The sequence below is a fragment of the Sebastes fasciatus genome, chromosome 14 (assembly GCF_043250625.1).
Source record: "Sebastes fasciatus isolate fSebFas1 chromosome 14, fSebFas1.pri, whole genome shotgun sequence".
Lineage (NCBI taxonomy): Eukaryota > Metazoa > Chordata > Actinopteri > Perciformes > Sebastidae > Sebastes > Sebastes fasciatus.
In genome coordinates, this window is record NC_133808.1 from 12,198,890 (window position 1) to 12,217,060 (window position 18,171).

The 18,171-nt window shown below is 41.4% G+C and overlaps 2 protein-coding genes across 8 annotated transcripts in view; both read right to left on the reverse strand.

Annotated features, from left to right (window-relative positions):
• The window catches only part of mcf2lb (mcf.2 cell line derived transforming sequence-like b), a 60,656-nt gene extending 51,877 nt beyond the window's left edge, over positions 1 to 8,779 (reverse strand). For both annotated transcript variants that reach the window (XM_074658851.1, XM_074658849.1), the window contains exons 1-2: positions 8,647 to 8,779; positions 6,907 to 7,509 (exon numbers count right to left, since the gene is read on the reverse strand). In XM_074658851.1, coding sequence (XP_074514952.1) covers positions 6,907 to 6,985 — 79 coding nt within the window. In that variant the 5' untranslated portion in view covers positions 6,986 to 7,509; positions 8,647 to 8,779. The remainder of the gene's footprint in view (positions 1 to 6,906; positions 7,510 to 8,646) is intronic.
• Positions 8,780 to 10,000: 1,221 nt separating this feature from the next.
• LOC141782457 (phospholipid-transporting ATPase IH-like) overlaps positions 10,001 to 18,171 on the reverse strand; it is a 46,699-nt gene continuing 38,528 nt past the window's right edge. For 2 of the 6 annotated variants that reach the window (XM_074658855.1, XM_074658854.1), the window contains one exon: positions 10,001 to 13,849. In XM_074658855.1, coding sequence (XP_074514956.1) covers positions 13,577 to 13,849 — 273 coding nt within the window. In that variant the 3' untranslated portion in view covers positions 10,001 to 13,576. Of the gene's footprint in view, positions 13,850 to 15,774; positions 16,000 to 18,171 lie in introns of those variants that run through there. The other 4 variants (XM_074658860.1, XM_074658858.1, XM_074658857.1 and 1 more) reach the window with 3 other exon arrangements.

Genomic DNA, 18,171 nt, shown 5'->3' on the forward strand with positions numbered 1-18,171 from the left:
CACTGTAAAAGGAAATGAATTAGCCGACAACAGACCAACGGGGCTCGTTGTCCGACGGAGGCTCGCCGATACTGTAGCGCAAACACTTAGCTCGGCGGCCATAAACAATAAAGGAGACCGAAAACAGACTCCTATCAACAAACGTAACTTAAACTCTAACGACGGGAGGATATACTCACCTTGTGATCCTAGCTCACCTGTCGTTAGCCTCGCTGAATTGAACCGGCGAAAACACCGGTGTTACAGCGTCTAAAGTGTTAGAGTGTAGCCGTGATTAACTAATCGCAGCCCTTGGAGGACGAAACCGTAGCTCCAACCATGCGGTTGCAGGGCTTCCAGCGAAAAGTCAACGGCTTATCTCTTTTACTCAACCTGCATTCGCGGATTACCTGCCGCGAGAAGATTTAAGGGACATATCTGATGATGACGTGGGCTTATATAAACTACGTCATCCCAGGTCACATGTGACTTTGTTGATATTAAATACTCGACCTGCGCGTGCGCGAGATGGATAACATCCAGTGTTAAACACTGCCTCTGGCAGTCAGGAAGAACGAAATAGAACCACTGATTCACAGCCTGTCTCCTCCCACTCTGCTCTGATTGGTCAGCGTTTTCTGTCAATCAAACTTCCTCAACAACAACAGCGTCACCCTCCCCCTCCCTCCCGGAGAAGCTCTGGAGAGAGAGAGGAGTGGAGGGAGAGGCAGCTAGAATAGAGCTTATAAACCACTTTAAAGTTTATAAACCAGAAACTTCACCCAGCGCACGTTACCGGAGGAATCTGATCAGAAATCGGCGACACATGATGAACATCTGCGGTCCAGATTCCAGGTTTTCCTGACGGTTTCTCTCAGGTAAATAATACTATTTATATCTCTGTTAGTTAACTCAGTGTTTACCTCATGCATCAACTCTGTAAACCGTAAACATACACTCTGTTTTACGTCTGTCTTTACAGATCCATCTGTGAGAAATGACCGACAGAATCATCCCAGAGGAGAGCAGACAGCTGAAAGCAGATGGGAGATACAGAGCTAACCCGTTAGCATGTAGCTACATGCTAACGGGTTAGCTACATGCTACCGCTATGACACGGTGTGTAAACACAGCGACCATCAGGGTGGAAAATAGAAGATGTGAAACAGTAGTCAGTTCATTATTTCTGCTAAAAGATAAATGTATGGAAGATCAGAGTAATGGTATATTATTTACAGTAGTAGCTGTCTCTGTGTTACCATGACTACAGACCACCGGAGCTTAGCTTACCATAGTTTACCAGAGCTGAAGACTTTCTCCTGTACCATGTCACATAACTAACTAACAGGTGGGATGATTACAAATGCTGTGAATAATTAATATTGTCATCTGTCAACTCAAATAAAGTTTGACTGTGAAACAGAAATGTGTTGTGTTGCTTACAAGTCACTATTTACTACCTGTAATCTGCTACATGCATGACATCAAATATATATAATATATAAATATCATCTGTTTAAACAGTGTAATTACATAAAGCCTTTGTGAAAGAACATGTTATATTTAGATGATGGGAGTACATGAAGCCTGTTCTGCTGGTTCTTGCAGACTTTGCTCAAGTTAGGTTGAGGAGGAGAGACAGTGACGCGCTGTGGGGCGGGGTCAGCTACTGAAGGTTCTCTCTGGTTCGACCAGGAAACCCTTACATGGCTTGCATTTCTCTAATGACGTCAGAAGAGAAGGAAAAAAAGCGATTTTTTTTTCTGCACCCATTTCCGGACAAACGGAGGAGGAGAAAAAGAGAGAGGATGGTCTTTTATGATACTATGGTGGCCTGTAGACACACTGGGGACAGATATTGATGTTTAAAAGACATGGAAAAGTGCATTTTGCATAATAGGTGACCTTTAAAGCTAGAGTGAAGATACTGGTATCATATGAAACTAAAACACCAACCATGTGGTACCAACCATGTCATACTAGCTTGTTAGGAATGAGGCTAAATACCGCTTAAGCTAAATTTTGGCGAGGAAAAACTAGTATGGCCATTTTCAAAGGGGTCCCTTGACCTCTGACCTCAAGGTATGTGAATGTAAATGGGTTCTATGGGTACCCACGAGTCTACCCTTTACAGACATGCCCACTTTATGATAATCACATGCAGTTTGGGGCAAGTCATAGTCAAGTCAGCACACTGACACACTGACAGCTGTTGTTGCCTGTTGGGGTTGAGTTTGCCATGTTTTGATTTGAGCGTATTTTTTATGTTAAATGCAGTACCTGTGAGGGTTTCTGGAGAATAATTTCCATTCTTTTGTGTTAATTGATTTCCAATAATAAACATATACATACATTTGCATAAAGCAAGCATATCTGTCCCCTCCCATGTTGATAAAAGTATTAAATACTTGACAAATCTCCCTTTAAAGGTACATTTTGAACAGATAAAAAAAATGTGCAATTAATTCAATATTTTAATCTATTGACAGCCCTAATAAAAATGTTTGTAAAAAAACAAAAAACAAACTAAATATGAATACAATTACTAATTACAGTTATTTCTATATACATGATAAAAGTTACATAAATATAAAGTAGATAATTTGAAGCAGGACATTACTGGAAGCATTTAAAATAAGGCTTTTAAATTCCTCTTCAGACAGTTAAAATTGTATTTGTTTGATAGGAAAAATCAAATACATTGTGACTACCCTCACTAAAATGCAATGACATAAATAGAAAATGCTTTATTAATGCAGCACTCTACCTGGCTCTGGCTACTTGCGTCTTTCTGACCACAGCTGACTAGCTGGAGACTAATCGTGACCTGCTGGATCCACCTGCTCTGCCTTTACGGCACAGCTCACTTAGGCAGCTTGAATGACCTCAAGCTAAACCTGAAACTCACATTATGGTAACAATAAACTCTTACATATATCTGATTTTATAAGCAGCATTCCTTGTTGTGCTTTCAATCCAAAACAATGCAACAGAGGAGCATTTAATCAATGACAAATGACTGAGATCAAATAGCAACCATGAAGTCATGAGCCAGCTGGGCCGCCTGGAGCTCATATAAACCTCAGCTCCTGCTTGGCTCAGCAGCAAATACACCACTAGACAGTCTCTCACACACACGCAGAGAGGTGTGAATCCATACTGTACTAGCCATACTTAGCACACAAAAAACACCAACCACAATATATAATATGTGACTACTATTACTGCACGATAAATAAAGCAGCCCCCCCCAAGCATCACCGGCTGCAGACGAACACATTCCTGCTGGAAAAGCTGAGACCTGTGACTCACTGAACTGGATGTGTCCCTTTTAATCAACTGGAAGTAGGTCAAATGCCCAGTTAGAGAGTCACGGAGAGGCGGTTTGTTCTTAGGGCTTCAAGTAACAATTACTTTCATTTCACTGATTAATCAAAAAACTACTAAACTAAAAAATACACTGTTTACTTCACACCCGAGCTTAAACTGCATCATATTTTTTAGCCATGCTAACGGCGTGGCTCTATGGGTAGCAATGGCAGGCGGTTGGTCCACCACTTTAGTCCAGACTGAAAATATCTCAGCAACTATTGGATCGATTGCCATGAAATTTTGTACAGATATTCATGATTCCCACTGTATGGAGCACATAGACGTTGGTGATCCCTGACTTTAACTGTATAGCGCCACCAGCAGGTCAAATCTTTCACTTATCCAGGAAAATATTTCCACATCTATTAGATGGATTGGCACAACATTTTGGTTAGACATTCATGGATCCCAGACAATGTCTCCTAATGACTTTGGTGATCATCTGACTTTTTCTTCGGCACCACCATGAGGTTGACATTTGTGGTTTTGAGTGAAATCTCTCGACATCTATTGGATGGATTGTCATAAAATTTGGTACACACATTCATAATCCCCTAAGGATTAATTAGAATACCTTGGTGATCCCTTGACTTTTCATCTACCGCCATCTTCAGGTCAAAATCTTAATTTGTCTAATACTTCTGTTTATGACCAAATACTTGCAAAAACATGTGTGACCAGTGGACTTCTATGTTGTGTTGGAAAAACGAATACAGTATACAAAACGAAAGTTAGTTTAGTTTGTCGTATCTTTAAGCGAGCAGCATTTGCTTTTAAAACAACTATTTTTTAAATGGCAGTTCGTTGAAATCAATGTACTGACAAGTTGGGATACACATAACATTGTAGGAAACAAAAATATAAACAAAACTATACCAGAAATAATGGGATGGATTAGGTTAATACATGAGCCAAAAGAAATGACACCCACCCAGCTATTTATTTATATGTAATGATGAAGAAATGCATATTTCTCCATTCCATGGATAATTTTGTGCCGACTGAGCACAGATAAGATGTGCTAAACAGCTCTGCCCACTCACTGCCGACTGAACGACCACACTGATAGATGGATGGATTGGATCACTGCCAATGACAATATTCACCAATAAAAAAGGAAAATATAGTCAGCCACAGTGTGGGATGCGAATAGATCTTCCTGATTTTATATCAGTTTGAGGATATTGCAAGCTCAGTCATGTCAGTCAGAGACAAGATCTGTTTGCAACTTGTTCTCTGGGGAAAAGGAAAGCATTTCACAACATGACACCTCCTTTTCAGCGCAAGGGAAGCGAGGAGCGGTTCGCCAGATTAGACAATGCTAAATCCTTTTCATCCACAGTTGACTTTGTTTCCCTGAATCTCTCTTTTCCTCACTCTCCCTTCCTCTCTGCTGTCTTCTGTGATCAGTGTTAGTCTCTTCTCTGAGCCGATTACTGCTCTCGTCCTCCTGCCACAGCACATTCCTGTCACATTTCCTTATAAACAGAGTGCTACTAATGATTGCAATGTCTGCAAATGTTTAGTAGAATGTCACCCACTTAATGCCTGTACATGTAAAATAAAAAAAATGAAAAACACGACAATTTTAGAGCTGCAAAGTACAAATTCTCTGAATCCAGCTTGTTAAATGGAAATATGTTCTGGTTTCTTTACTCCCCTACGACAGTAAACTGAATATCTTTGCATTGTGGACAAAACAAGACATTTGAGGACGTCATCTTGGGCTTTGGGAAACACTGATCAACATTTTTCACCATTTTCTGATATTTTATAGACCAAACAACAAATCGATTAATCGAGAAAATAATAGACAGATTAATCGGAAATTAAAACAATAGTTGCAGCTGTAGACAATAATTTGTTTTACAATTTTTATGCAATTTTGTTCTATCATGTCTGGAGTGATGTAGCTCTAGACACTTCCGAGCTGTTCAGTTTTGTTTCTCTAGCTTCGGCATTGCCATGACCCACTCCTCGCTTAAGTCCACCCACTCACTGCCGCCATACTTTCACCATCTCTGGTGCTAAAGGAAGAGATGCAACTGTGCTGTATTTATGACTGCAGCAAGAGCCTCGCCATCACAGAACATTCAAAAATCATACAAAAGTAAAATGGACACAGTGTGTTCAAAGTATAAGCATATAATAATAATAGTCATTATTCCTCTTCCCTCAGCAAACATAATGTAGCTGTACACACAAATACGGCTAAAAAGAATCATGATCTGAAAACTACAATACCATATGATACTAAGTGAGCAGCTGTGGCTCCTCTAAATGCGACCAGCATCACTGATCTCCAATGAAACAAGATCAACACAACATGTAATGAAAAAGGTGTCCACGAGTGTGTTGTGTGTGTGTGTGTGTGTGTGTGTGTGTGTGTGCTTGTGAGAGTGGCTGTGTGCTGGCGGTGAGTGGATTAAAAGGGGAGATCTCTATGTATAAATGGACCAAAAGAGAAGAAAAGCAAACATCAGGAATATATATTCCTTCATCTTAGGGGCATTAGTTTTATAAAAGAGAAAGATCTGCCCTTCAGTCAGTGGCGATAAATCACAAGGCTGCAGGATCAACGTCAGGAAATCACATCTAAAGTCTTGTGTCAGCTAAAAAAGGCTCCAAAATAGCTTTCTTTTCCATGACTGCGTGATGAATTTTCACTGCAGTCAGAAATGAAGGGCTTAAAATGTTGATCTGAGCCAATATGGAAAGCCATGAACACACACACACAGTGGAGCTTTGCAATAAACACAATAGCAAAGCCCTGACAGCAAAATCTCTAAGAGGTGATTTAACTACCTGACGTGGCATGTCCATGTTAAGTAATCAGTGCAGGGGTTACAGGGGTGACAGGACGATATATATATATAGGTCACGGTCTCCTATTTCTGCCGTCAACACCTCTACTGATCAAACAATACTGTAACTGATTAGGGTGGAGTACTGAGGAAATGGGCCAGAGAGGTACAGTATCACAACATAAATCAGTCTGTCTTCTGCAGCCAATGTTTTTGTAAATTTTACAGACATCAGAGATATAGATTACACGTCAGATTTCATGCATATAAATATAAAATTATAATAGAGGAAGCTTTGCCTGTGATAACTGAACTATCTGACTGCGTTACAAATAATTTCAACTCGTGTCACAACACCACGCACTCCTACTGGATCAAATCATATGACTCAATATCACATTTTCCACTGAAAGTATCAACTGCAAAGCAGGCCTTGTGACGGAAAAACACAGCTTACTGGCCGGACACCTCCCTAGCTCGAGGCACACAGAAACCTGGTGTGGTTTCCTGCGGGAACAAAGATTTGTAGCTCACTGACATGATGATCCTGCATTTTCCTTCATAAACCCCTGTCTCACCTTTTATTTGGTCTGAATTTAACCAAACAAGAGATCAAATATTGTCTCGTATTGTGGCTGAATACAGATTTTGACTATCCATGTTTAAGACAAACATGAATAATCCTCTGCAATAGAGAACACAATAACCAGGGACTACACCAGTCGGTGTTGAGTGTGTTGTTGTCACCCACCTATGCTTTGAGTGACTGTCCTCAGCCTCTCCAGCAGCTCCCCCAGGGCCATCTCCTCTGTCTTCATCCACAGGATCATCCTCCAAAGGGACAGCGGAAGACCAGCTGCCCAGCCAAGAGACACTTCTGCAGGGAAAAGAGACAGCTTGCCTGCTTTTTCCTGAACGGTGAAGAAGAGAGCGGATGATGGTGAAGAGGACGGGAGACGGGGAGTGTTGCGGTGGCAAGCCCAGCCGAGCAGAAGGGAAGAGGGGGATGCGGCAGGGCAAGCTCGCCCGGGATGTGACTGCCTGGCCGCCGTCTTGAACGACACACGGATGCCGGAGGAGAGAGATGTGAGAGAGAGGGGGTGTGTGCAGCTCGGAGGTGCGGGGATGCTTGTGAGAAATGGATGCTTTCGAGGATGCTGCTGCAGAGACGGATGAGGGGAATGATGCTGAAGCTGCGGTCACAGCCCCAGCTGCAGTGACGAGTCCTCCGCAGAGGGATGCGGATCGCAGGAAGCCGGCGGTGGAGATGGGGAGGAGGTGGAGCGGGAGGAAGCCTCATTCGCACATGCATGCTTCAGTCTCAGCAAACATGATGGTGCAAACCTGTGCAGACCTGGCAGACAGAGAGGGGGAGGGGAAGTGAAGGTCAGCAGTTGCAGTTTTACACAAACAGTTGATCCAATGGCGACATCCAGTGTGGAGGCATGGCAATGACAGCTGTGTCATGGAACATTGTCATCTGCAGATACATACACAGTACTCCTGGTCATGCACCATTGATTATGCTGCATTGCCACCATGTGACGACACTTGGCTATGACAAAAATGGTTGGGTTACTTTACAAAAGAGAAAATTCCAGTTGCATTTTTTTCACTTGACTGCAATACTTTGGTCTTTTTAAATAAATGAAGGTTTATGCTCCTTTTGGTATCACTGTTCAAGGTTTCCTAAAACACACTTTACTCAGACCAACACATTCTGCTAGGTAATACAGACAGAAGTGGGAACCTAAAAAATGCCCATGGCTCTGTTAAGGATGCTGATCACATGCACATTTTACATTACACACTAAGCTACTTGACCAACCTAAATGACAGCCGTGTGAAACATGGAATGTATTGTATTATTTATACAGAACACCTTTATTCTCATTTTATTTATTTTGTCCAGGTTTTGTAGGTTTGTAGATTATCTATCTGCAGATGAATGCTATTTTATTTGTGCAGTTCACAGATTTTTTAAAAAAGCATGTCAAATTCAACATCTCTTTTCAGAATCAGTGCTCAATACAATGGAGCTGAATAGAAAATCCACATAATTAATTGTCTACATGTTTCATGGGAATAGTTTCTACTGAAGAAACGGTCATAATAAATAATAATAATAATACATTTATTTATATAGCACTTCTCAAAACAGATGTTACAAAGTGCTTCACAAGACAATAAAAGCAGATAAATAAAGTAAAAAATATGGTAACTGCTAAAACAGAACATCACAGAACATATCAATAATAATAGAAGTGGTAAAATGGTAGGACAAGTTGATAAAACACATTAGAGTCTGGTCTCAGGTGGAAAGAAATTGTATAAAGCTTTTTGTGGCTCCACAGGGAACATCTGGATACATTCCCTCAAGTGATGTCACTTGTCACAATGTGGGTTGGGTATCTAAGTTGGCGATCAATTTAGGCTAAAATTGAAACTCAAAACAATCTGTGGGTGCTGAGTTAGAATGAAGTGATCTTACCAGACCTCCAGACTCGCCCTCTCCTCATCTCTGCTTGATGCTGACAGCTAAAAGCAACATAAGCCGCTACAAGCAGAACACACCTGAATCAGGAATCTCCAAAACTACCTGTCTCGTCGGCGGTCGAGTTGCATTGTGGGTAAAGTAGACGCTAAGTTTTCACAATGAAGACGAATGTGAATTTGTGGCTAAATTGTTACACAAATAGTCAGTGGTCATGTCTATAATGTTTTGTTAACAATTTTTTCCGCCTATATCTTAATGTTTGATTGAAACTTATAATGAAGCAAATGGCATTCAATAATAGTAAATGGTAACATTTACTAGTTAGTATATTATACATTTTATACAAGGTGAAAAGGTATGAGCATGACATACAGTATGCAAGGTTAATAGTATTTCAATTTTCTTATTAAAGGGACTGTTTGTAAGAATCAGAAATGCTTGTCAACAGCGACACCTAGTGGCCGTTAATTCAACGAAAGTCAGCGTCGGGCTCGCGCTTGTGCTCGCTCTACATAGACATGAACGAGCATCGCTCAAAACAGTGAGGCGACACACGTCAGCTAAAAGCACAATATCACTCTATATTTCACCTGCTTGGCAGTAATGTTAGCTGACCAGACAAAGGTCTCTCCATGAATCACTGCTGATCCTAGTGTTGGCTTTTCCTACTTCAGCCTCCCGGCCGCGGCCGGAGGGAATAGGGGAGACACCGGAGTTTTGCTCGGAGACGATAACGTTACTCTCTGCGGAGCCCCGTCACTTCACAAGACACGAGAAACCTCTGTTGGTCTGGAGGAGCTGCAGCGTTTATTTCTGCACAAACATCCACTGTACATTTACTAGATATTCTCAGAGCTAAACTAACTCTTCTGCAGTGTGTAGTGTGCGCGCATGCATGTGTGGAGCGAAATAGCGAGAACGGGCGCGGTGTGTGAGTGAAGGCAGGCAGGCAGCGGAGCAGAGTACAGCAGAGACTCCGGCCCTGGAGACCAAAGCTACGGTCTTGGTGCTTCAGTGTAGTTTGTGTTGGAGTCTTGTCTGTACAGCGCAGCCACACGCGAGCGTGCATGGAACACCGACCTGCAGTGATTTATACGTGTAAGAAGTTACAAACAGTCCCTTTAATACGGTGGAACCTCCACGCGGAAGCGCAAACGTCTTGGAAGTGGGTAGGGAGAGGGTGTAGGGGGGGGTTTGGAATTGGTCCTCAGTCAGTGACAGACTTTTGCATTTGTAGGGCTGGCCCCTCTGACAGGGAATGACAGGAGAGTTTAGGCAGACACGGATAATGGCAGAAAAAAGTACAGACATGACATTAATAATATAAAACATTAACACAGGTGACAAGTGTTTTCACTCTTTCTTTATTACAAGCAGAATGACAATACAGTGCTTTGCCCTCATTTGCTACAGACAGGCTGGCAAAAAGTCAACAGGTGAACTTTTAAAATCTTTATCCAAAAAAAAAAAAGAGTAAATTCTCAAAAAACCTGTTTAGTAATACAAACAGTGCTGTACTGAAGGTATGATATGAGGCGTGCTGACCCGAGCACAGAAGTCGACATTTCAGACATTATGCCAAGCTCAGGAGTGACAGGATGAGCACCTGCTGTTCTGCTGATGGACTTAGAAAAAGCAGTTTGACATTCTGATCAGCAGTAGAAGGCTGGTGCGATAAACCCATTTGAGACGGAGGCTACAGACAGTCCGTTCCTAGTCAAGTTATTTGGTCACTTTTTTTTTTTTTTTTTATCTCACCCACTACATTCTTCTTAGAAAAATAACTTGTGAGGAAGAGTGAACACTTATAAACCCCAGTTGACAGACAATAGACCTTGTTTTAGGGGAAAAACTGATCTGTTGTAGAACAAAGTGCAGTGTGTAGACCTATTGGTAAATCTCTAATGAATCATATAATGTATATGTTGCTCTAATTTTGGTTACAAACTTGAACACACACATTCTAACAGAGTTAAAATATAGTCTTCTCTCTGGGATACAAAAGTAGCAAAAGAAATATTCACAATGGACAACACAAAAAATGACGAGTAGTAGTGAAAAACGGAGCCGTGTAGGACTCGAATAACAAACTGGGTTTGATGAATGACTAAAGAATTCCCCATTTCGTTATTAAAGTAAAATAGACCTTATATTATTGTGGTATGTGACATGTAGAATATGTCTGGATACAGTATGGCAACAGCACAGTGAGGTGGGACACTGCATAACAAGCACCAAGGCCCTTCTATTAATCTACTGAGGTCATGACGTTGAGCCCCCCCAAGTACAAACACTTGTGGAGGTGTGTGGGCTTTTGAGTGAAAACTGAGAGACAAATCCAGACCTCCAACCAAACTTATAAATCATCTGTGCCCCAGTAAAAAAATACTGAACACCTGTTATTAAATCTATTATACATGTTGGCAGATGGTGATGTGTATGAAAATAAACTGTATAAACATACAAAAATGCTTCGCAATCGGACATTCAAGACTTTCCAGAGTCAGTCACTTGCTGTGCAACAGGACAGATATGCTTTGGACAAAAGAGGACTTCGGACGTTAGAGATGCAGAAAAGAGGTTCATCCATAATGAGCTACAATCTTCAGCTGGAGGACATGATGGACAAATCAGTTCTGTACATTCTATTGATTTGATTGTGACATCGCCGATTCAAGTCTCCCTCCTATTTTACAACAGACTATATACCACCCCTTCTCACTACAATATATATATATATATATATATATAGATATTCTTTTTTTTAAGTTACATCCATACATCAACAGTGACCGCCATCAATAATTTTAGAACAATACGGAAAAAAAAAACCTCATAGATAAATGCAACGTGGAGAAAAAAACCCTTATAATGTGACATTAGCATTCTTACGTTAACTTTTGCATAACACAGAGCATGGCAGCAAACACACAAGCACAATGCAACGGTGAGGAATAGCAAGTCATTTAGGACATCCATAAATAAAGACTGCACGAGTCTCAGGCTGCTGTTACGCTGCACGGCCACATCGGGGCAGGAGTGGGGTACAGTGTGCTTATTGCTGGGGTTGAAGGGGGGAAGAAAAGGTGTGGTGATATGGTTCATGATGAATGATGTCTGGGACGAAGGAGGATAAGGAAGAACTGAGAGAAGAGCAGATCAGCATGCAGCGGGGAGAGACGACATGCTACACCGGCAGATAAGAAAAAAGTGGACTCAAAAGAAGAGGAATAGACACACTGTACCAGACATGTATGCCCTCTGAACCCGTCCACTCACAAACATGTTTAAACTGACTTAGAAATATAACCCACTAAAAATCAGTATCTATGAATTAAGGCAGGGTGGCTAGAATACTGCACATCCCTCTTCAGATTTCCCCCGTTTCTCTCCTCCAGCTGATGGGTGTGTGTGTGTGTAAGGCTTTGTAATACACCACTTCTGCTTTTTTTTTTTTCTTTTTTTTTTTACACCTTTCTCCTTTGGCTCCTAGCCTGCTGCTGTGTGGCTACCTGTAAGGCAAAGGTGTGTCACGTACAAACATACAGTTAACAGGCAAATTCATGCATACACTCGCGCACATGCACACGCACGCACACCTAAAGGGCTGAGCTTTGACGGCCGCCCCTTACTTGGCCAGACCACGTAACTGTACATAAATGTTTTCAACACATGAAGCACATGAAAGTCGAGGAAGTACGGAGGACCACAAGAGTCATGGAAATAATAATAATAATAAAGCATTTAATTGATTAATAACGAATTGTAAAGTAAAAATAGGAATTATAGATGTTTACAAAATTAATTTTTTAATCTATGAATAAATGGACTAAATTACAAAGTGATTTGTTATTTTACATTTTAATGGGCAATGAAAAGAAGAATTATAAAAGGAATTTACAAATGAAATTTTAATCCATCAATAAATCGTTCAAATTAAAAAGGGATTTACAAAAACAACATAATTAGCCTAAGCTAAATGCAGAGTTTAAATGACTTAGCAAAATGAATAGCTAACGGGTTTAGCAAAAGCAGCAGGGAAATGCAAATGGAAAAAGAAATTGCCCTTTTAGAAGCCTGTTTAAAACCAGTATTCATAATTCAACATGTGAATCCAGTTATTTATTTCCCTTTTTAAACTGCATTTTCAAATAGATTTTTGAATTCCATTATTTACTTATGAATTCATTAATGTCTTTTTAAATTATTTACTTATTGACTGTTTTATGGTGTTTTTGTAAATCCCTTTTTAATTTGAACTATTTATTGATGGATTAATATTTCATTTGTAAATTATTTATATAATTCTTCTTTTTATTGCCAATTAAAATGTCAAATAATTAATTATTTTGTAATTTAGTTTAATTATTGATAGATTAATAAATTAATTTGCAAACAAATGTATTAATTCCTATTTTTATTGTACAATTAGTAATTAATCAATTAAATGCTTTATTACTATTTCCGTGACTATTTTGGTCCTCCATAAGAAACAGGCAAGATCGCGAGACTGAAAATGAGGACAAGGAATACAAAAAGGCTGTTGACACGTTGAAACAGGACAGTTCGATTAGTGCATAAACAATGCACCTTTGCACATGGTTCCCCTTTTTGTTCTTAGACTTTTTCAAGTAAGAGTTTGGTAGGAACTTTAATGAGACTAAGACAAGGACGACACTGATTCAAAAAGATGTTATAAAGTATGAAGATGAGGCGTCAGGGCTATAATATCTAAAGGGTTGTTCACTCAGGTGTAGCCCAGAAAAATGCACATGGTGAACTCAGCATGGAGGTGGATGTGTGTTTGTATTTTGCTCTATAAATCCTTGATCCTTGAGATGCAGATCTTGCTCGCACATCCTGGGGATGCACTTTATGTTTCAGCCCACGACATCCGCATAGTTTCAGAGCCTGTGTTCTGTGTTCACACGGAGGTCTCCGGCCCTGGAGCGTAGTAGGCAAATCCCGCCCCGGAGAGACGGAGCACATAGGGGCTGAGAGAGCACAAGTCCGCCCCTCCACCTTCTGCCAAGTGGACCAGCAGTTTCTGGGGAAGGGGATCAGACCTGCTGAGCGACAGCGTCTCTGCGGCGCCGAGTTGGAGGTGAGAGGAGTCCGCGCTCGTGCCTTTGCAGGACCGACGAGAGGACAGTGGAGTCGACTCGGCCACGCGACCCCGCGACAACTTCTCGTGATCCTGCGGAGAGATGGAGGACGCATCGTCACAAGAAAATCCAAAACACAGAAAAGTAGAAAAGGAAATCAAAAGAATTGCACCATGCAGATCAAATCACAGAACTTGTGAATGAGAACAGATGTGAGACGGCTTGATGCACAAGATCGAACAGCAGGGTTGTATTCAGAAGGTTTATATATCCAGATGTTAATTTGAATGATTAATGACACCCTGTTATGAACCCTTGGATCAAATTTACTGAACAAATAAATCCATTAAGTGTGGACATCATTTACTGATCAATGATGAGAAACCCTCTGAAAATTCCCTTTATGATTAACAGTTGTGTTAGATTAAGCATGCTTATGAACTGAAGACATAGGCCGTGTTCAGACCTGGTATTAACATGCGTCCTTAGTGATCAGATCTCAAGTGGACAGCTTTAAGTACAGGTGGGAACGCACTCAAGACGCAGTGAGGACGCATTGAGATCCGATCGCTCAGACCACATTCAGAGGTGGTCTGGGCCACATATGGCCACATTCTTTTAGCAGTGTGTACGTGAATGTGTCCCGGGGTCTCACTGCGCTCCTCATGTGAATAGACAGGCAGACGCCAGCGCTAGTCTGCCTCGCAGCAAGGAAACGACCTTTGTGCTCTACTGTATTCTGTCGCTACAACTGTATTTTATTAAAATATATCTTTTAGGCTACATGATCTACAGACTATCAGACTAGGCACGCAAAGGGCATTATTTTCATACTGTTGGTGATGTGTCAGTGTTTTTGTTCCGGTGCTTTGCATGGGGCAGACACCCGCCCGCCCACTCGCTCGCTCTTATCCCCGGCTCTCTGAAGCTCTGTACCCCGCTGTCGCCTGGCAAAGGCGGCGACGTCGGTGGCACGGAGGTCCCCGGGGACCTCCGGTACAATAGCCTTTTATTTTGATGTTGATAAAATGCCTGAATACCCGAACTCATGAATATGTAGGATATTACTACTGACATTCCTGTAATATTACGTCACAACGTCTGCTGTATTAGCCATGTGTTTACTACGTGTTCATTTGCATATAGAGCGGGGAAGTGAGATAGGATCACAAGTGGTCACTGGAGACGCATGTGGAGACGCATTCTAATGCCAGGTGTGACCACACGTATTTAAAGCTGTCCACTTGTGATCCGATCACTCAGGATGCATGTTAATGCCAGGTGTGAACAGGGCCTTAGATTACACTTGCTATTCCATCTTCCAACACCAGATGTCACCAGTGTTCCTGATACAAGATGGCACTTTTCAGATACACGCTGCCTGGGCAACCTGGACTTGTCCACATCAGTTTGTGACATCGACGTTGGATTAGATAACCTACTGGTGACCCTGCCTAATAAAATATGGCCTCAGTTTCTGGCTAAATGTTCATCGAATCTGTATAAAACCCTCTAAAACCTGACAGTCATCTCAAACTTCACAACTAAACCTCCTCTGACCCAGAACCTTCAGTCTGAGCTCCTCTAGCTCACATCTCTCTTATAAGCTACAGTCCAGGACCAAAGAGGAGTCACAACAAGCCTGCTACTTGTTGGAGCCCACATGACAAGTGACAATGGATTTTAAGTAGCCTAGGTCTAATAAAGAGGATAAAAAATTCTCATTTGGCTGCTACCCAGATCAAGTTAATTCCCCATCCCACATGCAGTGAGAGGCACAGCGGGCTTTGCAACCAGCACTGCAGAGTTAATTGTGAATCCTGAGAGTAGGTTTGACAGAAGGAAATGTCTTGTGTAGATGCAGTAATATACTGTAGGCCCCCACCGTCCGTCCCCCCGCCAAGCCTGAGCCATAGCACGACAGCATGCCCCATGCAGAGCAGAGCAGCAGGAAGCATCATGGCAGCAGCATTAAGAACCCGACTCCCCGCAGTCAACGCCCTCTGTGTGCTGTTACCATGGTGACCCTAGGCCCACCTACGGGGGGTGTACTCTAGGGTTTGCTGAGAGGGGTGCTGTGGCTGTGTGACATCATGGAGTCATAGGTCCTAGCAGCTTTTTCTCCACTGTCTCCCTCACAGGTCCTATCAGGGTGGAGCGGGTTCCTCTCATTGCCGCCCCCTCCACCAGCAGCAGCACCAGGAGCCTCACAGCCCTCCGGGGCCCCCGCTGGCCTTACCTTCTGTGGATGACGTTAAAGGAAAGGAGGTGATAATGGAACCTGTTCACACCTTGGCTGCGGTCAAAAAAAAGAAAAAAAAAGACATCCTAATGTCTTTTCCTAACCACTTTACCTTGACCTCGATGGAAAACGTCATGAGGTCAAGGAAAGATGTGAAGGAGAATTCAAAAGGACTTAGAAAAAGACAACTGTGGTGTTAAGAGAATCATGAAGAGAATCCGACTGCACTTCACTAGACTCTGTAATTATGATGCGACTGCTACGGATGTTATTGACGCGAGTCTGCTGTGGTAAAACTACGATGTTTTCCGAAGATGGACTACAAAAGGCGCATTTCTGCCCGGTGCGTTATTAAACAGCTCTTTCAGTGACAGGCTGCTTCACCCGCGGTGTGTGAAAGCGAGACACCGCAGGTCCTTCTGCTGGTGTAACACTTAAAATCATATTATAATAAAAGGATTATCTCACCTAACATGGACAACCGGTGAAGAATATTACTTCATTACTAAGGTTGGAATTGAAAATAAAAGAGGAATAGTGCTGTACTTCTTCCTACTCCTTTTTGGAAATTTAATATTTATTTATGTTGATTATTTGTTTATTGGCAGTTTGCTATATGATTACTGTTAATTGTATTTATAATTCTTGTTTTGTTTTTTCATTTATTACATGTTTAAAATAAATAAATAATTAAAAATAAAGTGAAACAAAATGGTTGTCAATGCCCACTCATATTAATCAGCATGAATCCCAATTAGTACATGACCATATGAAAATAATAGCATATCGTTTGTTTTCATGAACGGCCGAATGGTGCGTCGCTTTAAGTGTTGCGGTTGCAAGGAATTTTGGGACGGCATTATCTCCTTTCCTTTGGTAAAGGACGGTCTAGTTTATCCTACGCTAAAGGAGATAAGAAAGGAAGCATTGAAGCACCTTTCCTTTGCATTTAGAGAATTCAAACAGCTCTTATCATTGATGCTACTTAGATACATCCGGGTCATTTCACTCCGCTAGGAACCTTCCTAAGCAAAAAAGATTTTTCAACCGCAGCCCTTGTGTGTGACCGCTGCAACTAAACTGAAACATTACACATTTTCACTCATCCATGCAGCTACAGAATAGGATTGGCGTCGCTTTTTGGAATCTTACTACGGATATGGACTTCAAAGCATTGCTGTGGTTGGTTAGCTTAAACCAATAAACTGTAGCAAATGTTACAGCTTTGTCTGTCTCTTCACACTAAGAATTTGAAAAGGCTTTCAGTGCAGTGGTGACACGTTTATGTTCAGTATCTGTTAACTCACATTCCTGACCAACTCTGAATGTGACTTTAGATAAGACCTTAGTGCACTCTGGGTTAGGCATAGCTGTATTTACCACTGTCCAATTGTGATCTGATCACCAAGGACACATTTCAGAGCAAAGTTTGAACGGTGTCATGGATCTTTGGAAAATTAGGTTGCCAACCCCACTTTTGAGATTGCAAACCTGAAGCTGAATCTGATAGCTAAGACATGGTCTGGAAGGGTTTAGTGATGACAACTTAGGGTGTCAAGTAAAGCTTATTTTCTCGGTTAATTATTCAGTCTATAAAATGTCAATGTCAGAGAAAATTGCCTCTCAATCTTTCCAAACGTCTTCAAACGTCTTGTTGTGTCCAACCAAAGTACAAAATGCAACCATATTCACTTTACAATGATATAACAGAAAACAGCAAATCCTCCGAATAGAGAAGCTGGAGCTTTGGAATTTTTGCTTTAAAAATTACTATAGGCCTATTTATTATTGAAATCAATTAACACAAAACTATGACAGATATTGTCCAGAAACCCTCGCAGGCACTGCATTTAGCATAAAAATATGCTCAAATCATAACATGGCAAACTCAAGCCCAACAGGCAACAACAGCTCCAAACTGCATGTGATTATCATAAAGTGGGCATGTCTGTAAAGGGGAGACTCGTGGGTACCCATAGAACCCATTTTCATTCACATATCTTGAGGTCAGAAGTCAATGGACCCCTTTGAAAATGTCCATGCCAGTTTTTCCTTGCCAAAATTTAGCATAACTTTGAAGCCTTATTTAGCCTCCTTCGCCACAAGCTAGTATAACATGGTTGGTACCTGTGGATTCCTTACGTTTATATTCTTTCTAGTTTCATATGATGC